At 33.8% G+C, this 26,190-nt stretch overlaps 1 protein-coding gene across 27 annotated transcripts in view; it reads right to left on the bottom strand.

The window, feature by feature from the left end:
- Nucleotides 1-26,190, bottom strand: part of Ppfia2 (PTPRF interacting protein alpha 2) — a 328,094-nt gene that overhangs the window by 112,830 nt on the left and 189,074 nt on the right. For 26 of the 27 annotated variants that reach the window (XM_048358923.1, XM_048358758.1, XM_048358750.1 and 23 more), the window contains 2 exons: nucleotides 18,546-18,710; nucleotides 13,757-13,831 (listed from right to left, as the gene is read on the bottom strand). In XM_048358923.1, coding sequence (XP_048214880.1) covers nucleotides 13,757-13,831; nucleotides 18,546-18,710 — 240 coding nt within the window. The remainder of the gene's footprint in view (nucleotides 1-13,756; nucleotides 13,832-18,545; nucleotides 18,711-26,190) is intronic. The other variant, XM_048358915.1, reaches the window with a different exon arrangement.

The raw sequence follows: 26,190 nt of genomic DNA, 5'->3' as shown, positions 1-26,190 counted from the left end.
GAAAGATGAGGCTGCAAAGGGTTCACTGTCCAACACTCAGCTTCAGAGGGAGACAACTTGTATTAGAATTCTTCCTTACAGCATCCAGAATAATCCAGTTTGATTTTGCAAGATTCAGTTTCCAAATTTTAACTTATTAATAAGGGTAATTCAGAGGGGTTACCATTTCATACATCAAGTAAATGAGTAAATTTCTTATCACCTTTCCTTTGCTCTCTACCACTTTTTCCCTCCTGTCCCCACCCAAAAATTGTATAGTTCATTTTCAATGTAGTTTAAAATTTACCTTTTGTAATGGAGTAATGTGATGATTAAAATTGTATATGTGTTGAGTACACTATCAAAAGATTTTTATCATCAAGGATAATATAGCAACAGAAGAGTGTTTTCAATTGTGTATTTACATGCAATTTTATCAGACTAAATTTTATAAAACATTTTGCTAATCCATGAATGATTATTCAAAAAACTACTCAGGCCTAAAGTTTACTAATATTCCATTCATGAAAAAAATCAAAGAGGAAAAATGAAAGAGGCAGAGAGAAATTAATAAATTGTTGCAGGTATAGAGTTAGTGAATGATCTAGAACTCAAATTTAAATTCCTTTACTTCAAGTGAATGTTTTTTTAATCTTCATTGGTAATTTATCTCTTACTACATTTCAGTATTTAATTTAATTTGTTCAAAAGATTGGTAACATTTTTGCATTGTTAGCTTGGAAATTTATATATCCTTTTGAGTAGGGGATCAAATCTATTCATAATGGAATATGATCAAAATATGAATATCAAATATGATCTTGTTATTAACACAGAAAACAGTTCAAAATCTTCCATTCAAAGATAAAACAAGCCATAGCAGAGCATCACAAGGCCCAATAGCTATACCCTTAGAAACACATAAGATGATGCTAAGTGAAATGAACTCCATGATATGGAAACAAGTGATATATCACAGTTATAACTACTTTCAACGTCCTATGTGTATGTGTAGTTTCTATTATTGATGATGTTTTGTATCACCTTCCTATGTTTGTACCTACACTATCTCTGTAATCTTATCTGAGTATATTGGAAACCGTGCTTACTGGTATTGGAAGTAGGAAATTCAAAGGGAATACCGAATTCGAGAGACACAGGGTAAAAAAAGAGAAATAACTACAAAAGCAATACTTGTAAAACTGTTTGCTGTAAGTGAACTGAACAACTGGGGGGGGGAGGGAAAAGGGGGAGGGAGGGGGCCATGAGGGACAAGGCAACAAACAGTACAAGAAATGTATCCAATGCCCAACGTATGACACTGTAACCTCTCTGTACGTCAGTTTGATAATAAAAATTTGAGAAAAAAAAAAGGAAAAAAAAAAAGAAAAAAAAAAAAAAGATAAAACATTCCGGGCTGGGGATATGGCCTAGTGGCAAGAGTGCTTGCCTCGTATACATGAGGCCCTGGGTTCGATTCCCCAGCACCACATATACAGAAAATGGCCAGAAGTGGCGCTGTGGCTCGAGTGGCAGAGTGGTAGCCTTGAGCAAGAAGAAGCCAGGGACAGTGCTCAGGCCCTGAGTCCAAGCCCCAGGACTGGCCAAAAAAAAAAAAAAAAAAAAAAAAAAAGATAAAACATTTCTTAGGAGAACAGGTACTATGTTTTCATCAATTATAATATTCTAATCAAAACAGGAAACCATGTATAAAAATATTTGCAAACAGACTTCAGATGTTCCACACACAATGAACAACAATGTGAATCTCTTCTTTAGACAATTGCTCCACACAGGTCTTAGAAACTGTAAGAAAAAATAGTGCAAGTAGCAAATGGCAAATTTGTTAGCTCTTTTTTTGTCGAATTTGAATGTATGTTGTTATAAGACGCATTGATAGCCTCTTATTTGGGAAGAGTTTTTGTCCTTGAGTATATAATTATCAGCAACAAAGGAGTCATTTCCTATTGATGGTAATAACTTGGGCACAGTTTCTGCAATTATCTTTACAATAAAATATTATCATAAGGATAACTTAGAAGCACAATAAAAATCCTATATCTCTTTGAATACTGCTGTGATGTTGCTGGAACTTTTGAGTTTACTGATACAATAAATAGACATTATTTAAACAACATTTAACTCTTCTATGAAATAAAACCACTTAAGAACCATGCAATCTTAAATCAAAAATGAAATAATTTGGTTCTTATAATTTTGTAGGCAGTTACCCCTGAGTTTTATATAGCAAGTGACAGAAGTTCAGAGCTTCAAGGATGTCCTGCTTCTATGCTACAGTGCTGTCATTCAACAAACACTATGTGCCAGTAAGTTTAGAGATCCTCACTTGCCTCAATTGTCCGGGAAACAATGTCACTATATTTGATTTTTTATTACAACATTAATTTAAAATTATTCAGGAATTTACCAGATTGTTTACTAATGATTAAATGAAGCCAATCAGTTGAATTAGCTTATGTTTGCAGAAAATTGGAAAGCTATCATAAGATTGATTGATTTTACAAATAGACAATTATATCTGCTTTATTCTCATAGAGCTAGGAAACAAGCATAACAGATCAAAAAATAGAATAGAATAATAAGCTAAAAAGCTTGAAATTATTTTTATTTTTAAGACTCTAAAAGAATAATAACTCAAGGACATTAGCAGACCTCTCTCTATAGCTGGTGCTTTCCTTTATAGACATAGGAGTTTTAGTTTGAACAGAAAACCGACATTTGATTAGTCTTTTGATTAGTTGTAAAAAAAAAAAAACAGTGGTCTCACAATTTGAGATGCATATTGTTATCAGCTTCTTCAAGGCAGATCCTTTAATAAGGACTGAGAAGTAAATTTCCCCTTTCTCCCATATTTTCTGGGCAATTTTTAGCTATTTATATTTCTTTTAAACTATTTAAATAGAGCTCAGTTGCTCATGGATTTCAGGAGTTTCCTAAGGCTCTTTGTCTATGAAGTTTTGTTTGTTGTTTTTTTTTGTTTTTTTTTTTTATTTTTTGCCAGTCCTGGGCCTTGGACTCAGGGCCTGAGCACTGTCCCTGGCTTCTTTTTGCTCAAGGCTAGCACTGGGTCACTTGAGCCACAGCGCCACTTCTGGCAGTTTTCTGTATATGTGGTGCTGGGGAATCAAACCCAGGGCTTCATGTATTAGAGGCAAGCACTCTTGCCACTAGGCCATATCCCCAGCCTGTCTATGAAGTTTTAGAGAAAACATTTACCTCTAAATTTATTCCAAATGGTCCTAGTTACAAGAAATAGCATTCGTTTCATATTTAGATCAATTCTTTTGAAATATTGTTGGTAAACTGATTGCATGGAAGTATCCATATTGCTTTGGTTGGTAAATGCTATAGAAAATGGGTTTTTATTTAATTTGCTGTGTTAACTTTATGAAAAGAACATCATCTGCAATTAGAATCCAGCATTGGCTTAGCACTGATGACTCTGACAGAATCTCTATTAACTTGTTTATAAATTACTTCATCTGTTTTTACCTCCCTTAGTAGAAAAGTTATGCTTTCTTGGAAATAACCCCTCCAGTCCAATCTCTGTGTCTTCCTTGCTCTGCAAACAAAAATCTTTGTTCATTACTACACTACATGTTTCTTTTTTCCCTTATCCATTCTTACAAAGAGAATTTAACTATTTGAGGTAGTAGAAACCATAATTATACTCTACTGTTCTCTCTAGCCTTTTCATTTACTCCCCCCACTGCTTGTATTTTCAATTCTCTTCTATTATATAAAGTCTATCTTTCAATACTCTCTAGGCTCATTGCACTTTTACACTCATCTCCCAGTGGCTGAATTTTTCAAGGGTATTACTCACCTGCTTTCTCTTTCTCTTTCTCTTTCTCTTTCTCTCTAGTTTGAACTCAGGTCTAGGCTGACTCTCTACCACTCAAGATACTCATATATCAGCACCTTATGTTTGTCATTTTTAGAGGATTTAATAGACTCAAATACATTCCTTGTGTCACTTCAATGCTTTCATTAGAGTTTATTAAAACTTTCTTTGCGAATGTTTCCAATAACTTTTTAATTTTAAAGTTAATCATCTCATATCTGATGTAATCTTCCATGAGTTCATAAAATACTTGACTTTGTTGACTGCCTCAAACTTATGCTTAAATATTCTCTCACTCTCCTTCCCGCTTGCCCATCTCTTTTACTCCATTTTTCCTTCTCCTCCCCCCTCCTTGTTCTCACATCCTCTTTGCATTTTTAGCAACTTTTTAAATTTACTTTTTGGTAGTTTTCAACATGTTTGCATGTTCACCTTTGTAATTTTACTTTCATCCAACATAGAATTATTTGGTGATTTCAAATGAATTAATCACTACAATCCCAATCCATAGCTTAAAAATTTCCCAAACAGAAAGTTACTTCCTCTAGTTCTTACTATCTGAATACAATGTTATTTCTAAGGATCATCGCTATTAATTTTCTTATGAATATTCTTTTTATAACAAAAAAGTCCCAGGGTAGGTCTGTTTATAGAGGAGACCTAGTGAAATGTTAATTTCCTTAAAGAACTTCTACTTGAAATCGGGTGATTAGAAATAATACACATAAAGTGAAATGAATAAAAAATGGCTTAGCCTAAAACAAAGTGTGACAGTTCATTTTTATATATAATGCAATCATGTAGAATAAGCTTTTAAATTAAACATGCCTGTGTCTTCACTGCAAATTAGTCTGTCAATTGAAGTTTTCCAGAAGCTTCAGAATAATCCATTTTTGTCTGGCTTAATTAATTAAAAAAGCATATGTACTGCTGCTATGTGTTATGAGTTAATATATTCTTTGTGTTTCTCTTTCATTGCACTTTTTTTTGCAATTTCTCCATTTTGAGCAATAAAAAAATACTGGGCAAGAATTGAAAACTTTATTTGTACTTAAATAATCTAGAGTCACATTTGAAAGATCATGAGCTTGAAGATGTATCCAGTACTAACAATACAATCTGCCCATATGAGACCACTGAAAGAAACATAAAATTACATCAAATTTTCATTAAGTGCTCATTTACTTTTAATTGACTAAATTATATTGGTCATTACTAAAAGAATAATAACAAATGCTGGACTGGGAAATACCTGTGTCCTCTTCAGTTTATTAATTTCTGAAACTGCTTCCTGATTATTGAAAGCAATTTTGATTTTTTAAATCTAAATTTTAAACACAGTACAATAAACATTGTGTAAATTTTTGTGCTTTTCGATGTTAGAAATGCTGATAATTTGGAAGATATACAAATTAGTCATTTCATCCTTCCACACAAACTCTCTTTTATTTTGCTATTGTCTAAAAGATGTAGCCCATCTCAGGCTATAGCCACCCTCTTAAGTCAGATTTCTTTTCTCAGTAGACCTATTCCCATTATTACCCTACATACATCCTGTATCATCCACTAAATCCATCCATAATCTCCTTTTAGTCACCATTCTAATTGTAAATACATTTACCTAGGAAAAGTTTAATGACACTGATTTCTTATAATTAATTACTCCCTTTTTAGTTTTCAATAATACTACTAAAACTTGTACTGACTTCCATCTTATATGTCATATTTCATTAAAATTACATTTCTTGTGATAAGACAAACATAACAAAGAATTTATCATTTTAATCATTTTAAGGATATCATTAATGGTATTAATTTCACTCACATTGATATGCAAATATTACATCTACCTAACTCAGGAGCTTTATTTACTCAAACTGTAATTTAATACAGATGAAACACTAACTCTCCATCGTAATTGCGTTTTAAAAATTGTGTTGCTTTTTACAGTTGTAGTATATTTAAGTTGTTTTGCAGATGACTTACCATTTAACAAAGCAGTTTGTGAATAATATGTGTCTTATCAGTGTCACCCCTTTCAACATGCTTACCACATAGACTTCTATAAGCCTTACTACAGTGTAGAACTAATGCTTTCTATCTTTATACCAGTACTTAGTGAAGAAAATGGCAAGCAGAAGATAAATATGTATTGGAAGTGCTATCATCAAAATAACTGATCAACTCACATTGGCACACCACAACAGATGTTAATCTTTCAGCTCTGCTCCACCTCAACCTACATTTAACCAAAAACAAAGCAGAAACTAACAATTGAAAGTATATTTTAAAGGACTCTTACTCCCCCCTACATATCAATAAACAGGAAAAATGTACTTTTAGTATTTTCACAATTCAGAAAACATGAAATGCAAATTTTTTACAACATTCAGAACCTTACAGGGCTCTGAGCCATGTCAAGTTCATGCTTCTCTTCTATCATTTATATACTGACTTTAATGAATACAAACCCATCTATTATTTTTGAACCAGGGATTTTGTTTATTCTTAGTTTCACAGTCCACTCTGCTTGGAAAAGTTTTCTTACAGTATTTCTTTTAGTGTAATCCATTATACAAAATAATTGTATACATTAGGGAAGACATCTGAAAAGAATAGTTTTGAAGTTACATCTCAGTCTTCTTCCATGGATATGATCAAATTTTATTAATGCAGGTGCAACCTTACTGTATCCATTGGCTCACAGTAAATTTTTGTACTTTGCTCCTCTGTTTTTATTTATTTAGCTTCACACTAATTTACATCATTTTTGGTGCTGGTTCTGAGGCTTGAGCTCACATTCTGGGATCTGTCCCTGAGCTTTTGTGTTCAAGATTATCTCTCTACAATTTGAGCCACAGTTCCATTTCCATAAGTTACATTTTTCATTTATTTTATAGCTGTCTCTTTCATTAGTGAGCAAGGTACATAAAAAATTCAGAAAATAATAATTCTTTACTATTTTAATTTTTGCTTTTCTTCCTTTCAGATATTTTATAAGTTTCCTGCTCATTATAGATGCTCAATAATTGTTCACATTATCTATGCAAATATTGATCAGAAGGAACTATGCACAATGCAACTTGACACACGTACGTATTGACCTCAATATCCACATCGTTGTTGGGAATGAAGTGAGTACAAAGGAAAAGGATGTGCCTATCTTCTTTAGAAGCCAATAATCTAGGACTAGCCAAACACAAAACTAACTGTAATACTTACTGAATAGTTACCATACATACAGAAGCTGTGAGATTTAGCAACATAAACTGTAGAGCAAGTGCTGCAGATGAGGAATCATGAAAAATTTCATTAATGAGATAAGGTCTGAATTTGAGTATAAATAAGGAAGAATGATTTCAATGGTAAAATTTCATTAATGAGATAAGGTCTGAACTTGAGTATAAATAAGGAAGAATGATTTCAATGGTAAGTTGTAGTGGTGAGAGATTCCAGGAGAATATTAGCATAATATTTAGAGGGAAAAAGGATGGCTGATTCCAAAGCAGGTAGTATATTGAATAAGACCATCTAATGACTAGTTAGGGAACTAGGATAATGAGAAGTATGTATGTGAAAGTTAGAGGCATTCACAGAATTTTTAATGGTATGTCACAAGTCTATGTATTATTAGCATAAATGTGTATATAGGGTATATGATAACAGTATTACTAATATGTTAATATAGAATGCACCACATAAAAAGTATATGCTACAGATCAGTGAAGTTTTATTTTATGTCAGTCCTAGTACTTGAACTCAGGGCCTGGGCACTGTGCCTTTGGTTGTGTGCTCAAGGCTATTTCTCTACCAATTGATCCACAGTACTACTTCTGGAGTTTTTGGTAATTAATTGGAGAAAGTCTCGGGATTTTTTTTTCTGGGTTGGCATCAAGCTGTGATCCTAGATCTCAGCCTCCTGAGTGGCTACAATTATAAGTATGAGCCACCAGTGCCTGGCCCAAATCTGAGAATTTTCCAAAAATAGAGCACAAGTATAACCTGGCAAAAGTAAGCGAAAGGGATGGATAGAAAATAAGAATAGATAAAAACCTGGCTGTAAGATGTAATAAAAAACTGTACTACCTCAATTCTACTATGTATAGGGAAAGATAAGAGTCAATGTATGTGGGGAACAAGGAAAAAGTCAGTAGCCTATATGTATGCCAACAATGAGAAAATTGAGACTGACATCAAGAAAACAATTCCATTTGTAATAGCTTAAAATTTTAAACATCTGAAAAAAGAAATTAAAGCAGATTTAAGGAAATGGAAAATTCTTCCAGCCTCCTGTATTAGAAGGATAAACATCACGAAAATGGCAATACTTCCCCAAATTTTCTAAAAATCCAATCCAATACTCATCAAAATCCCACCAGAATTCTTCAAGAATATAGAGAAAGCAGTCCAAAAATTCATATAGAATAATAAAAACTCCTTCCCTACCTGGAAGAACAATGTTGGAGGAATATCAATACCAACCTTCAAACAGTATTACATAGCTGTAGCAATAAAAACAACTTTGTACTGGCACAAGACTAGAACCAAGGAACAAGGGAATAGAAGAAATGAAGAAGAAATGAACTAACGGCCCTATAATCACCTAATTTTTGATAAGGGAGCCCAAAACACAGGATTTAAGAAAGGCAGATTCTTCAACAAATGGCAGAATTGGCTATAGATGTGCAGAAAATGAAGCTAGATCTTTGTGTTTCACTCTGCACTAGAATAAATTCCAAATGGATCAAAGACCTCAATCTATGTCCAGATTGCATGAAAATATTACAGGAAGAAGTAGGGTAAACACTATGGTTCCTATGCTCAGGACAAAACTTCCTATGTAATGATCTGGAATCACAACAAATCCAAGGAAAAAAAAATGGATGAATGGGATTGCATCAAATAGGTTCTGCATGGCAAAGGACACAACTAGCAAGAAAAACAGAAAGTTCACAGAATTGGAGAATATTTTTACTAGCAATGCATCAGACAAGGAAGGGCTTCATATCTAAAATATACAGAGTTCAAAAAATTAAACCCATCCAATACTGTCCCATAAAGAAACAACAACCCAATTAGTAAAATGAACTAAATACCTAAGAAGAGGCTTCTCAGGTTCTGGGAAAGTAGCTTAGCAATAGAGTGTTTGCCAAGCATGCATGAGGCCCTGAGTTTGAATCCCAGGCACCACACAAACAAAACAACCCTGAAGTGGCACTGTGGATATAGGGGTACAATGTTAGCCTTGAGCAAAAAGAAGCCAAGGACAGTACTCAGGCCCTGAGTTCAAGCCCCAGGACTGGAAGAAAGAAAATGAGAGAGAGAGAGAGAGAGAGAGAGAGAGAGAGAGAGAGAGAGAGAGAGAGAGAGACTTCTCAGAAGATTTAAGAATGACTAATAGTCACACGAAGAAATGTTCAAAGTCTCTGGCCATAAAAGAAAAGCAAATTAAAACAACATTGAGATTTCAGCTCATCACAGCTGTATTTCCCCATAACAGATGCTGGTGAGGATGTGGCCAAAAGGGAACTTTCCTACACTGTTGATGAGAATGCAAACTTGTTTACCCACACTGGAAAACAGTATGGAGGTTCCTCAAAAGACTGAGCATAAAACTTCCCTGTGATCCAGCAATTCCACTCCTGGGCTTTTATCCACAGATAAGGCCATTCTAAAACTACCAACACAACCATATTCATTGCAGCATTGTTTACCATAGCAAAAATATGGAATCAACCTAGATGCCTCTTAGTGGAAGAGTGGATCAAGAAAATGTGGTATATACACATTGGAATTCTATACAGAAATAACGATCCTGCACCATTTATAAGGAAATAAAAAGACTTAGAAAAAAGTATGTTAAATGAAATAAGCCAAACTCAAAGTTGCATGTTTCCACTCATTTGTAGTAATTGGAAGGTGCCTATAAATCTACAAGTAAACACAATGGGTGTTAAAAGTAAATATGTGTGTGTATACATAAAAAATTATAAAAGATTCTAAACTTTCACACAGTGAAACCAAAGGAGGAAACTGAGGAGAGAATCACAAAGGCTCAATATTTTTGTGAAAATGGTCACATAAAATGATATTTATCTAAATATAGTTCAAGAAATGGAAACAAGAGTTTTTGTTGTTGTCTTGCCTTATTTGTTGTTGTGTCTTCTCCTTTGTCACTCTTTTTGACTTTTGTACCATTTGTCTTGTATGTAAGTTTATCTGTTATGGGGAGAGCAAGTGGGAAGGCAGAAATAGTGGGACAAAAAGTGAATAAATGCAACTGATGGGGAGAGAGTAAAAGGAGAGGGGGAGGAGGAAATGAGGGAGGAGGTAACAAACAGTACAAGAAATGTACCCAAGGCCTAACATATGAAACTGTAACCTCTCTGTACACCACTGTGACAATAAATTTTAAAAAATCACAAAAACAAAAAAAGTGAATAAATGCAGCAGTGATAGTCACTAGACCCTACGTTGAAAGTGAACAATATAACTTGTATGGAAGAGGGGGTCAGAAGGGAAAAATTGGGGGAAAACAAGGGAAGAGGTAGCACTCATCAAAAAGAAATTTATTAATTACTGGACTTATGTAGCCATAACCCTTCTGTACATCAACTGCACAGTATGTTTTTAAAGCCTTGAATTGACTAAAATGGTTGAGAAGATGAAATTCCTTCATTAGATTATGTAAATAAAATATTCTACAAGGTAATAACCCTTTATATAACCTAGAGGTGAAATCATATTTGAGGCTAGGACAAGGGAATAGAGAGACAGAGACAAAGAAAATAGCAAAATAGTAGTCATAGAATGGTATAATAGTAGAACAAACTTCATCATGCTTCATAGATATATTTATGTATGAATACTACAAGGTACTATGATATAAGTACTTGCTTTCTTATTTTTCTTCTGCATTTTTTAAGAAATAAAATAATTTAAGAGATGATTTTTTTTTATTTTTTATTTTTGCCAGTCCTGGGCCTTGGACTCAGGGCCTGAGCACTGTCCCTGGCTTCTCTTTGCTCAAGGCTAGCACTCTGCCACTTGAGCCACAGCGCCACTACTGGCCGTTTTTTATATATGTGGTGCTGGGGTTTCGAACCCAGGTCTTCATGTACATCAGGCAAGCACTCTTGCCACTAGGCCATATTCCCAGCCAAGAGATGAATTTTTAAAGAAATAAAATAACTTAATTTATTTTTAAAAATAAAATTAACTGCACACAATTAATTGAATAAATTCTTTGTTATCTGTGTGGAATAGTCATTGTTACTGCAAACAACTCAGGAGACAAAACAGACATGAAAACAATATGTGTTCCCTCTTCAGACTTGCTATAATGAACTTAGGAAAAAAGCTGTTGAATGGTAAGATGCACCTGTAAATATATTTCAATTTTATTTTATAATATAAAGCATAAAACAAAAATTTCCTCAAGTTTTTATTCATTTTGTCACATGTGGAATTTTAATTCTAGTGTCTGATTACCTATATCTATGTTCCTATCTTCTACATATGTTCCTGGATTCTTAATGTGACCTTCATTTTCCTAGTTTTCTAAAATATTTTCTTAAAAAGCTTCGCTTACCATTCAAAGTTCACAAGTTTCCCTTTCTAAAGCTTCTAGTAGGATGAATTCTCACCATTTATTTTAACAGGTTTTTTTTTTTTTAACTATCTTACTATCATCAGTCTGTAGTGTTTTATGTTTAGGCAATTTCTTTTACTTTTTTGTTATTATAGAGAATCAAGAACTCAACCTGAATCATCTTCTAATTTTATTTTGCAGTATTAAATTTTGAACTAGTAATTCATATATATGTGTATTAGAACTAGGGAAGGGAAAGGGAATATCAGAATTGAGAGACAAAGGATAAAAAGACAAACCATTCCAAAAGCAATACTTACAGAATCATTTGGTGTAAACTAACTGTACAACTCATGGGGGGGACAGGAAAAGGGGAGGTGAAGGAAAAATGAGGGAAGTGGTACCAAGTTGAACAAGAAATGTACTCACTGCCTTACATATGAAACTGTAACCCCTCTGTACTTCACTTTGACAATAAATAAGTAATTATTTAGAAAAAAGAATTTAAAAAGTAAAAAATAATCCCTTACTGAAAAAAATAAAGTTAATGTTGATTTTTAAAAATATTTTTAAAATGTATTATTTATCAGCAGTTTAGTATTTGAAACCTGAAGTAGTATTTTTATTGGATCTATGACTTCTTAAGAGAATTTTGGGCAAGCCACATCAGTAGTACAATAAAAAGACAATAAAATGAAATTAATATTGAGTACAGAAAATACATTTTGTCTTATAAAAGTTACTTAAAATGAAAAATATGCTTAGAGAGGCTGCAGTAGATTCAGAAGAATGTAATTGATTGAAATTTAGTTTATCTATGCTGAAGAAGTTGAAAACACTGTCCTGTGTATGTCTTAAAATACATTTGAAAGCTAAAACTATATCAAGAAACAAAGTCTCCCTTCTAGTTTTGTTCTCATGTTCTCCCACGTTATGTATAATGGAATGAACCATACAAGTGCTATATCTGGAGGAAAATTTCAAGGCCTTTCATGAGCATATGAGATACTCTCACGAAATTGTGTAGAAATTATATCAGAGAAGCCTGATCCTGGTGGCTCATATCTGTAATACCAGCTCTTCAGGAGGCTGAGAAGACTGCCTAGGCAGCTAAGTCTGTGAAACTCTTATTTCCAATAATCTACTTAGAAAAACTTGCAATGATTCTGTGGCTCAAGTGTTAGAGCACTAGCTTTGAGAAAAGGAATCTAAAGGACAGTGCTTAGGACCCAAGTTCAAGCCCCAGGACCAGCACACAAAATAATTATATTAAATAGAAATTATAAGGCAAATAGGTATTATATCACTACTATGATAAGTAAGGCTTTTATATTAGCAGTCGTTAATTGCTGCTTGTGGATTCTAATCCACAAAATATTTTCAGGTATTTAACAAAAATAAAATAATATATAGCAATCATTGAAATCTGCATTAACAATGATATAATACAAAATGAATACACATTTGATATGTGTTCCTCCCTGTACTCCTCTAAATGGTACAACTTACTTGTAAATAAATTACCCCATCACATAAAATGCCTGGGTTCTTGTTGCTACCTATTATCTAAAAACTTTGTTTACTTCTGTTATAAATTGAGATATAAATCTCTTCTTACCTCTCTCTTTTTCCCCCAAGGGTTCAAACTGCTAAACTGAGTCTGATCATTAAAAAACGCTTTAATCTTCTTGAATTGAAACTCTTTTATAACCATTTAATATTTTATGCATAGTTAGCATTTAATCACATGAGCCTGACTTTTGCTGTAGTTGAAAGTCCACTTGTTTTAGAGTTCAAGTTGTTCAGCCTAGATCAATCACAGGTATAAAGCAATTTAGTTGATTTATCCAATTAAAAAGGATATTATGCTGGAACTAGTACATGATATGCTTAGAAAATACATATTTATGTATCAAATAAAGATGCAAATAGGTACAGCCTAAGAGGAAATATATGTGTGTTTATGATGTGTGTACATGTGCGTTGTGTGCACATATATGTGTGTAAATTTTATTTAAATGTTTTCTAAGTTATGTAACATGTTTTTAGATCTGTGTTTTACTTCATGGAAGAACTGACATTCTGAACACTGTCTTTGTAAGTCTTCATTTCATGAGCTCTCTCTGCATTACCTCTGGACTCCTATTGACAGGTTAGACTACCAGCAATCAAAGAACTGGACTCTGGCAACTTGTTTCCTCAGGCATTCTTCACTAGCATAGACTGGATATAGTTTATTTTTGTGTGTGACAGTTTTAACAAAAGTAACATGAAACATAGTGATATTGCACCTCTAAAGAGGAGAAAGTTTGGTAGGTTACCTCCTGATTAGCGGCAGCTAGTTCTTCTTCCAGTGCAGAGACTCTTTCTAAAGAAACCCTCAGTCGCTCCCTTACCTAGAAGAAAAATCAAAATATGTGCAGTAATGTACATCCCATAGTATCAAATTGTACTGAACCCATCATCGATATCACCAGAATCAGTTTAGGAAATTAGTACTCATAGCCCTAAGTGCCCAGAAAAAAAATCCTCGTAGGAACACTAGGAATACATTATCATCTCAGTGGCCTCACTTTATCAAGGGATTTCTTGTAAGCAAATCCTTTTTCTGGTTCATTAATAGACAGAACTTTTGATGGGCTTGGAGATTGACCAGTGTTGCTCTAAATTCAGATAAGGGGAATCAAACTTCAAAAGTCTTATAAATTCACCTGAAAAAAATAGTCACTAGTTAAGCATGAAAAATAGGAACGTTTTCTTCCTTTTATAAAATTTAATAAATTTTCATTTGGCACTTAGCACCTAACTGCATAAATAAATTCTTTCTAAAAAGCAATGGACGCTTCGAATCTGAGGATTGTCTGCTGCACAGCTGTTTTGTATTAACTTGTAGTTTACCATGTTTTGAAGAGTTTCTAAGTACTTAATTATTTCTGAATTCCTACTAGCTTCCAGATATCCAAGATTAAACCATTATATTTGGTAGAACCAAAAGCCCTGTACATTTTAATTTGAAAGTAATAATGACTCACAAATGTTTTTTACATAACTGAAATTCAAAAAAGTGTTTCTTTAGCTGTGCCTTTCATAGAACTTCTAAAAATTGTTTTAACTGTTACGTGCTTAGATCTGCAGATAGCTCTACATTACATTTTTCCATATTAAAATTTTCAGATGGAAAATTTTTGTACTGAATTACATAAACAAACATAGTCATTTAGGTTTTCTTGAAAACTCAATAAATCTTCACAGACAAGGTACAACTCATCATGTATTTTTAAATTTGGGAATTAATACAGATTTTTCCACACAAATATTATAGTACCTGTGTAGTATATAAGAATCTTAATTTAATTTAATTTTTATTTTATTTATTTATTTTTCTTTTTGGCCCGTCCTGGGCCTTGGACTCAGGGCCTGAGCACCATCCCTGGCTTCTTCCCGCTCGAGGCTAGCACTCTGCCACCTGAGCCACAGCGCCCCTTCTGGCCGTTTTCCATATATGGGGTGCTGGGGAATTGAACTGAGAGCTTCATGTGTAGGAGGCAAGCGCTCTTGCCACTAGGCCATATTCCCAGCCCAAGAATTTTAATATTATAATCATATTATTATGAACTTTGTTAATTCATATAGTGTAGCATAATTTTGTAGTAATAGAACTTATTAATGTACAAAATACATAGCAACTCAGAAAAAAATTGAAGTCATAACATTATTTACCAGTTAACAAAAAAGGAAAAAGCCAGCAGTGTTCTATTAACCAAGAATTAAATTAAGAATTAAAAACATCAAAATGGCATATTCAAATACTTTTTAGATAACATGTATTTTCAGTGGCTGAGCATACTGAGTCACATATTAAATATTTGCTATGTTCTGATTTTTTGAAAATTATTGGTAGATTCATAAGTAAGTAAACTATATGAAATAGTTGTGTAAGATCTTTTATGTTTAGCTAGAGTAGACCAACACCACAAAAATCCAATTGTTTTTAGCAATGCATATAATTAATGTTAACTAATAACTAAGCAATAGTTAACTTTGGAAGGAAATCTCTGATGAGCTTACTTGGAGCTTATTTTTCTTTATGAAAAACTTGCAAATGCAACAAATATCCTGAAGCCATGGGAGTGAGTAGAATAGCTGATCCATGAAATGGAGACATAAGAAAGAGCTTCACAAACATGCCCCGTAAATTTATAGTGAGGACGGCTAAGATTTTTATGTACTTCTGGTTCAACTTTAAAATATTGCTGCTTTTCAAAAGTTTTAGGAATCCAAGTGAGTGAGAAGATTAGTATGAAGACATCTAAATATAAGTTCACAAAATATAACATTGGTCAGGCCATGCCTTAAATGTGTTGAGAGAGTCAAGATACCATTTTATAGAAGATATGTTGATAACTGGAATGTTTTTGACAGAGGTGTACGTTATGGAAGGAATGCCTGAATCCAAGTTACAATATCTTTCTGATTTTCTTTTGCTATAATGAAGATCATAGCAATTTTTATGCTCTGTCCTCTTTATATGACTAACCAAACATTTTATAGTATCTTTATATTTTCCCTTTAGGAATAAAAATGATCAAGCTTAATCAAGTAGTGTAGAAATGCAATAGTCATTCACAAATAAATTGATGAATGTTTTTACACATTTGATTTTATTACTCAAATATATGAAGACAAAATTATTTTAAATATATTTTGACTTAATATAAAGCTTAACATGCACGCCTTCACTATCAAAAAATGACATAAAAACTTCACTCACATTGACATGAGGATGAAATATTGTCTGTACATTTAATTTTCAGACAAGTCTTGATAAATGGAATATAGATGTATCACTTATATATTTCTTCTACTTAGTAAAGAAAAGGTTGGGAGTCTGAATAAATGAACAATCAATATTTCCAGGGTATAAAACATTTAACTTAACCACTTGGCTGGAAATGCACTGATAGGACAAATAATGTACTTGATTAATCTTTTAGTTTTTTGGTGTGTTCTAAGTATCAGATGCTATAATTAGTTTTATTTTTCTTGTTGGATTTTTTTTTGTTCTCCTGTGACTAGGAACACATATTCCAGGAACAGTATGGTTAGTTGTTTTCTCTAAATACAAGTGCAAATTTGATACAGCCTTTTCTCTCTTTCTCTCTCTTCCTCCTCCCTCCCTCCTTTCCTCTCTTCCTTCCTTCTTCCCTTCCTTCCATCTTTTGTAGGCTCTCAGTATGCTGTTATGATGGGCTGGCCCGATATTCAGGTCTATGTACTTGTCTCTTACCCTATTTCTATTAAGTATAAAAATTTAGGATTCCATAATCCAGTACATCCAGTGTCTGTGTAGTTTTTCCCTAAGAAAATCTGCTTATTTATAGAGCTACAATGTAACTATCAGATATGTATTTGCACGTATCTAGAACTTTTCATTTATTTTGTTTTATTTTTCTTTTGTGCTCTTACTAAGGACCGAACTCCGTGCCTCATACTCTTGCTCAGCTTTTTGCTCTACCGTTTGAACTATGCTTCAGCTTCAAGGTTTTTTTGTTGTTTTGTTTGTTTGCTAGTTTATTGATGTTAACAGTCTTAAAGATTTGTCTACCTAGGCTGGCCCCTTCACTTAAGACATTCAAAATACTTAAATTCCTCTGAAAAGGCCACTCTATTCTTACAACCCTAGGTTAATTTGTATGTGGTCAATCAAATACCATTCCCTCTTGATGACATTTTACTTTTTCCTCATTGAAAGAAACTACTGTTATGAATCCATGTTATGTTGAACAATGTTTTGCTTGTTATTGACGTGAACTCCTCAGTCTAAAGAATATCTTATTTACGTTTTGAGCCATATATTTGCCCCTAAGTATATATTCTATAAAGCTCTGAGCATTTTTAACCAAGTACTTTTGTGACATGAGGTAATGTAAAAAAAAGCTAAGCATTAAATACATTAAATGACTATTTTATATCAAACTTATCATGGACCTTTACATAATAAACTTTTTTGTATTCATAATTACATAAAAACTAGGTTTCATGGCTAACATGAATAAAATGAGATACAGTTTCTTCTTAATAATCTAGAAAACATAATTATAGTTATCCTCAGGCACTAACTGCATGTAATCTATTCTATGGACATCTGAGAGATTGATGATAAAATATGTAACTATATAAATATTAAGTGGAACAAAAATCTTGGCATGCTTGAAAGTTAGGTAGAATTAAGCAATAATCCCTCGTTCAAATTTTAATGCTCAGAAATTGTCATATAGGGTAGACTGAAGTGTCCCAATTCCTACTATATAAATCTTATTAATTTCTAAAATCATTCTTCAAAATTTCACAAAATTCAAATTACATTATAAACCTTATTAATCTCCAAAGGGTATTACTGTCACATTGGTTTATATCTGCCAGTAGAACTTATTTGAGTAAAAACTAGGAAATGCTTAGAGCTATATTTAAGAAGACCTAAGCGGAAGATTTTCTTCTCATACATTATGCTGTTACATGCTGACTCTTCAAATGTATATTTGAAATGAAGACATTAGGTATCTGCTCAAAATGGGATGTTTCTAATATAAATGTCTGAAATTTAAATTATACCCAATTTGCACTCCAAAATAGGGGTAATTTTCAATAGTGGTCTGTTACTTCATCATCTATAGACATGCATTTCAGAGAGATAAAGCTGGATGGAGATGGTGTGCAAGAGAGATAGAAAAAGAGAGAGAGACAGACAGAAACAGATGGAGACAGAGACAGAGACATAGACAGAAAGACAGAGGCTGGATATTATGTAAAACTGCATTTCAAATGGCCCTCTGAACTAGGTCCATAACATTTATGCTATATGTTTAATTTTGTTAAACCATGCATTCAATTTGTAAAAGAGTCATGCTTATTTCCAAAGCACATACAATCATCCATTTACATTTTACATTTACATTTTACATTTACATTTACATTTTTTGGACATAACTCATAAATGATCCTGTGAGCTGACTTACATGAGGATTCAGTCGAGTGAACAGAGGAAGACAGGAAACATGATGCTTATCACAAAAGTACAGATGAGCTTTGAAGCTTTTGTCCATACTATACCTTTTCATCCAAGGCCTTGTGGTGTTCAAACAAAGATTTCAGTGCCTTAAGAACCTCAACTTCACTGGACACTCCCGAGGGGGACTGCGCTTGCCGCTTCACCACCGTCATTCTGAGTGACCTTTCATGTCTCGACACAAGGCACTCCAAATGCTCCAGTAACAGCTATCGGGTGAGACAGAAAATCAAATTATCCTGTGTTTTCAATTCATCAATAACAATAAAGGACTTTTACCTTAAACTATTCCAGCTTATTTATCACTAATAATAACCTCAGGTAAAAATAGACAGGTATCAACAAAGAAACACAAACTTTTTCAAGCCAGGGTTCCCAAAATACATTAAGGAAAGGTTACTGAGTTTTAAGTTATACTACCCATTCCTCTAGGAAATTTAATATTTTTACTTTGGATCTAGCAGAAATATAATACTTGACCAAGTATGTATGAGCCAATAAAAATAATTACTAAAGAAGATTTACTCTTTAAATAAATCTACAATGTAGAATGGTTTTAGAGAATAACCTGGAAACCAATGCTTCAACAGTATTGAAATTATTTCATCTACACTAGACCATGTAAATTTTTTTGAATCAAATGAAATGAGCATATCAACATGTTGTTGGTTTAAACCATAGTGACAATCACTCTTTTCATGAATTACCTTTTAGACTGCATTGGTAAATGAATACACAACCTACTGTAATATAGAAACTGAGATCCCAAAACTCATTTGGGGCAATGGAAAAGAAGAAAATGTATCTGTCAGTCTTGACACCTACATCCCTACAGCAAGCTCTGGACCATGGTGAAGATAAAAGAAGTCCCGGTGATCAGTTTCCAGTCTGTTCCTGTCTCTATGCTTTAGTGTTTTCCTTGGAAGTTCTATTTTTCATGTTTTTACATGTAATCAAGTAGTATAGACGACTGTCAAGAAGTTATAGCAACCACATTATACAAAGGATGATGACAGAGAGAAGGAAGAGAAAGAAAAGGAGGAGGAAGAGGAAGGATGAAGAATATGAGGAGGAAAAAGAACCTGCCACAGAAGCACTTGGAAAAAGGAAAATAATCAAACATCCAGGAGCCCCAAAACAACAACAAAAACAAAGTAAAAAAGATAGCATAATATATATATTATATATATATATCTTTCAATTCCTTTGTTGAAAACCTAAATTCTGATAAATCTGCTACTAAATTAAAAACTAATGTGGGTCTTCTTTTTTTTTTTCTAATACTGCACTTGCTCTTGAGGGTGCTAGAAGTGGGATAAGTAGAAAGCTCCTCCTTCTGTTTGGATGTTGAAGCTGTGGAAGACCTGGGGAGTTAAAAAAAAAAAAAAAAGAAAAGCCTTGGAAGTCACAGCTTGAAATGTTTTTGAAAACAAAATTAAACTGGAGAAACCAATAGAAAAGGCAAAAATGAGATATATGAATATTTTTGGCCCCAAATGTCCTGTGCAATGACACTCAAGATGAATTAACAGAAGTGTTGAAGATACTATGGAGATAAGAAGAGTCAGCCAGTGTAGGAATAGCAAAGAATTCTGTACAGCAAATTTAAGATGTGTTGGGAAAAACATCTGAAAAAAATGAAAGAGTAGGTATCAACTGTCATCCCATTTGCTTGAAGTACACTGGAAGGAGTATCAGGATGAAAGTACAGTGCTTGGAGAGGTAAATAAAGGACTGGTTTTAAGCAAAACTTTCCTACAGTTTAACAGAAGAAATGCTTCAAATGTTTGAGAAGAAAACTTGGATCAGAATGTCCTAGACTCAAAATGGCAAACCTAAAAAGTATATATTTATAGAATTTGTTTCATTTGAAGAGGTTGAACTTTAGTTTCCCTGATAAAAGGAAAATGGAGAGCAGAACAATCATCACACAAGAGTTACAAGGACCTAGGGAATCACTTAAGGCAAGAAAACAGTCATCCAAAACTATTGGTCAGAAGCCTCTCTGTAATTGGGTGCCAGTGGCTCATGCCAGTAATCCTATCTTCTAAGGACATAGAGATCTGAAAATTGTGATTTGAAGCCAGCCTTGGCAGGAAAGTTTGTGAAACTCTTATCCCATATTAACTACCAAAAAAAGTTGTAAAAGGAGTTTTAGCTCAAGTGGTAGAGCACTAGCCTTGAGCAAAAAGCTCATAGACAGCCCCTAGAAATCAAGTCACCCCCCCCCCCATCTTTCTGAGGATCCCACCACTGAGATGTGAAAGGAATCACTTAATGTATCTCCTCAGGCTGGCTAGGATAGTCACTAACCTGGAAGATAGATCTTCCAAGTAGTTCGGTTTGGTAGATTTCAATAGTGAGGAAGATGTTGCCAAAAAGGCCATGGAAGATAATGAAATTAGAAGCAAAGATACACCAGACTGGACCAAGCCTAAGGAGGCAGGTAGCTGTTGGGGGTCATACTGGAGGCAGAGGGGGCCAGGGAGGACTTTGAGGGGGAGGTTTGAAAGACTTTGGGGTATTAAGATCTTTGGGAGACGCAGTGGTGAAATTGCATCTCACAAGCTACAAGGAAAGATGATTAAGTTTCTTTTGTCCCTCTTTCTCTCTTGCACTTGATAAAAGAATAGTGGGGTTTTACCCTGCTACCTGATCAATGACAGACTCTTCTAAAGATATCCTAAGAAGGTAGTCTTGTGGCCTATTGAGAAATGAGTATTAGTAACATTTGAAAGGTCATTCCTCTTCGTTTTGACTGGATATTTACATAAACTCTTTTTTTCTGTAAGTTTCTAATTCATATTTTTTTTTATCTGAGGAGCACAGCCATCATTCCTCCAAATAGCTTTAGTCTCTCCCCTATTGCGCAGTTGCAAAAGAAAGCAAAATGTGTCATTATGACTTCTGCATCAGTGACCTTGAGACAAGTTAGAAGGCCTAACTTTTGGTGTCAGAAAATTTTTTATCTTATTAAACTACTCGGTATGACTATATTTATTTAAATAATTTGGAATTTATGTTGCCATAGATAAGTTATAAACTTTGTCATGGTGTAGATCAAGTGAATAAATGCACAAAATATTGGGGTAAAAAGACCGAAGTGATGACTCATAAATTTAAGGATGGTGATGTTAATATAATCCACAGGTGTCTTCTTTAGATAACCAAATTTTCCTTTTTTTTCCACCCAGGTATAGAGAAATATATCGATAGAAAAAAACAATAACAATAAACCCTACAAAATTCCGGTAACTACAGTTCTGTATGAACCATATACAAAGGTAGATAAAATCTTAAAAGGACTTTTTATCATTTTCCTCAGTAATACTGTTTAACCACCTGAGAGGTCAGGGAGTTGAGGTTACTATTATAGACAGTAATCTATTAGGATCTTTGCTAATGGCTGGTTGACTACAGGTTTCCCAACAACACAGTAATGGGATATGTTTTTAGTAATACTAAGTAAAGAATCTTGTTTGTTTTCAAAATTCACACCTGAGTGACGTTACAATTAGAAATTGTATAAGATAAAAATAAGTTTGTATATCCTTGGGTGGAATGGGGGAGAAAGTCTGTGCTAATACCAGGAAGAATTTTGTAACTTCTTTTTATTCATTAATAGTGATTTTTAAAATTTAGACCAAATTATCTGGCCCTTTGGTCATCGATGTATATATCCTGTATTTTCTTCTTTTAAATCTGAATGGATCCGTGACTGTTCTGACTTTGTGTTTTGGAAATCAAATTTTATAATTTCAGAGTTTGTGCATGAAATGGCCAGGAAACTCGCACGTGGTTCAATGACATAGTTGCTTTTAGATTACTAGGCTGTAACATAAGAATTCTGGGGCAGGGAATATGGCCTTGTGATAAAGTGCTCGCCTCATATACATGAAGCCCTGGATTTGATTCCTCAGCACCACATATACAGAAAAAAGCCAGAAGTGTAACTGTGGCTCAAGTGGTAGAGTACTAGCCTTAAACAAAAAGAAGCCCCGAACAGTGCTCAGGCCCTGAGTTCAAGCCCCAGGAACGGCAAAAAACAAAACAAACAAAAGAATTCTGACCACATGAGGATATTGTAGCAGAGGCCATATTTAGGTTTTTCATCAAAAGTCCCAACTGAGACTGCCTTTCCTTTGTATGTTCCAGCCTGAAATTCAATGCTAGAATATTGAAATGGTTTCACATGTATTTTTTTCTGCCCCATGAAAATTATGTGCTAGATTTGCCTTACCCAGCCTTTAGGTGCCAAGTGTCACATATCTTTAAGCAAACTCCATTAATTTTTAGTAATGCTATGGTTTTAATATTACCTTCAAAGACATCATGCTGGTAGCCTAAAATCAGCTGCAATGAGAGATTTAGCACCAAAAAAAATTGACAAATTCTTCCCAGTACATTACTGCTGCTAACCGTCAAGTCTACCTTACCCAGGCTTCAGTAGAATGGAACAGAGAAGGGCTGTACGTACCATCTCCTTTCTGAAGTCCCAAATCACAACATCAATAAGCATATTAAAATGTTCTTTCATGTTTTTAAGTGTTAGGATTGTTGGTTATGTTGAAATAGAAAATAAGATAAAAACGTTCCCTAGAAAGACTTGCAACCATTTAGGCAGAGGAAAAGTACTGGGCAAATAAGAAGCCTAAAAATTATCGGGTAATGGCTCTAAACAAGGACTGCTTCTTTGCTATTCACTGCAGCAGAGGCTCTGAACGATCTGGTGGGTAAAATTGCTCACCCTACTTCCTTAGCTACCCTAGCATTTGTTCTGTAGGCATGAAAGAGTGACTTTGATTTCAGGGATAGAAGTTACTCATTGACCTGCAAAAGTAGGTTTTTCATGATTAAAGCTGATAATTACTACCACTGTTGAATAACGAAGTTGCTAGTTGCAGCCATCAAACTTGAGCCTCTCACATGATCCTGTGTACTCAGAGATCAGCTATTCACTTTGAAACAAGAGTATTACATGATGTACCAGGCAAGTATCTTTGTTGCACTGAAATACTTCTCCTCACATGGCTTCTATCATGGCTGTACATTTTCCAAGAATGCCATCTCACTAGATCTAGTGCTTCTAGTAATGTTGTCACCTGTAACATTACTTCTGATTTTTAAAGTCTTCTTTTCCAGTTGAAGGAGTAGCAATCAACACCCACTACAAGAAGTTCCAAACGTTATCATACAATTTCATTATTTAGAGACAACTGATCCAATCAAACAATGATCTATGGAGACTGTTTTTATCTAAGAGATAAAATCTGGTTAGGCTGAGAAGCTACTGATTTGAAACTAGTATCTGCTAAGAATTAATGATAGTAGTTTGCTGTGGCTTCTTTCTAAAAATACATATTGACTCATTTATGTTGGTGTGAAGCCCAAAAATTAGAATTAGAATTTATAGTTGCCAGCTAGGAGTTCATGGACAGGTGGACAGAAGATGATATTTCACTTTCTGATTTATATGTATATATGTATAATATACATTAAATTATTCTCCCTTTTAAAACCTGCTTTTTGTATTTTTTACCTTGACAAAATCTTGACTTACATTAGAACTATTCTACGGATTCTACAATGTATAGAGCACACAATCTTGAGATTTAATGAAAGAAATATTCTATATAGCCTAAAACTAAAGGTATGTAGTTGACTGTGGTAACTAGAGATTTTGGAACTTTTTTTCAAAGATGTAAAGGAAAATGATATATAAAGTTTGGACTGTAATAAAGATTTGCTATTTGGTACAGCTTAAACTTTGAAATTATAAGTTTGGTTCTTGTTGATGTGCGATACTGGAGTTCGAACTCAGGTCTTTGTGTTTGTAGAGAGGAATTCTATTACTTGAGCCACACCTCAGCCCTGCACATACCCTTTATGCTTCATAGTTGAAAAATTCTGAATCCTATCTTCCTGATATAGAATCTTAGAAGGAATTTTTGGCCACGTTTACCCTAGGTGATAGTTTATGAGTCAGTCTATCAGGATCAGATCTACCCCACATCCCATGGGCAGTCAGCAGTAGTAGCAGACAGACAGGTTTGTTTCCAGGACACAAATATTTCTGTAATGGAGTACTTGGTCCAAAGGCTATCTACTTTAGGCTTTCCATCATTGCTGGGATAATATGCATATATCACAGCATCCTGCTTCCTTCTACTGAGATGAAGTCTTACATACTTTTCTGCACAGGATGGCATTAAATTGCAATCCTACTACTCTGAGCTTTCCAGGTTGCTAGGGTTACCAACAGGAGCCTCTAGGGTGGAACTGGTGTTAAATATGATGATTCATTGGAAATATGCCCAAAGGTATGTATGTCCTTCCATTCTCAATCTTCTTTTCCTATTTTATATTTAACTATGTTATATCATCAGAGATTGTTAACCTATGGTACTGGTACATAAAATGCTAGAAGAGAGCAGGATAAATGTCACAGCAGAAATAAAAGCCTTTACATTTTCAATGAAATATAATGTTAAGTCATCTGATACCTCTGAACAGTACCTAACCTTCCCTTAGAATTATCTGAGGCTGTATGACTGGCCTATCACAGCCTCGATAAAAAGAATTTCACAGGTACCCATGTGAATTCTCTTTACCACACAATGAGAATGTGAGAAATGAAGACATAATTGAACTTAAATGCCATTATGCATGTAATAGTATCTCTCATTCAAGGTATAAGCTCACAGTTTGTAGAGCTGTATGTTTATATTACTCTATATGGCCAAGCATAAAATGATTAGACCACAAAATATGTTTTATTTTTTCAGTTTTGATCTTTTACAGGTATAACACTTAAAATACTTTTATCTGCTTAATATTTAAATTGAAATTTTGTCCACATAAAAGTGATTTCCACATTATTTTAGCAAAAACTAATTTCTAATTCATTTATGAATAAGATGGTAATTTACATATTTAATGAAATGTAATGACCCTTTCTTTTGAACTAAAAAGCAGGTCATCTTGGACCAAAATCTGAATTGTTTATCACATGACACAGAATCTGACCTGTAAAATATAAGGATTTCCAATAGCAAAAGTAGAAATTTCTGAGTGTCATGCAACCATAATGGGTATCAAAGTTGCAAATCTCTTTGAAGGAGTTCTGAAACATAAATGGTAGGCCTTCATTTGTTCTATTTTTGCCTTACTAGATATTGAACTCAGAGCTTTGTGTATGCTATGCTATTAGTGTTCTACTGCTGGAGTTGTCTAATAGCATTCTAGCTTAAACACTTTTTTTTTCATGTTCATGTAAGTTCTTTACATTAAAGAACTATACACCAAACCCAAGCCTCCCCAATCAGAGCACACCATCATTTAAACTCTCACTCCGTCCTGAAAACTCTCTTCCTTTGCCCATTTCTAACTTCTGAAGTATTTTTTCCTCCAATGTGTGCATTTGAACGTTTGAATACATTATTGAAATGTATCCTTTCTTTTTAAAAACCAATAAAGTAAACTCCAGAAGAAATAAGAACATTTTGTAAGGCAACCTAGTCATTTAGTAGCCGAGATTGTAATTTAGGTTTCCTGGCATTTTGTTTTGAGTTTTGTGGTACATTTCTCTTTTTTTTAAAGTAAGGAAATATAAGTTGGTATTTGCCTAAAGTGGAGTATTTAATGTCTTTTAAATGTGTATCCTAGATATAGGGCACTGAATTATGTATG

The sequence above is a fragment of the Perognathus longimembris genome, chromosome 1 (assembly GCF_023159225.1).
Source record: "Perognathus longimembris pacificus isolate PPM17 chromosome 1, ASM2315922v1, whole genome shotgun sequence".
In the NCBI taxonomy this organism is placed as follows: Eukaryota; Metazoa; Chordata; class Mammalia; order Rodentia; family Heteromyidae; genus Perognathus; species Perognathus longimembris.
The sequence above is the reverse complement of the archived record's forward strand: the minus strand, read 5'-3'. Positions and strand labels throughout refer to the sequence as shown.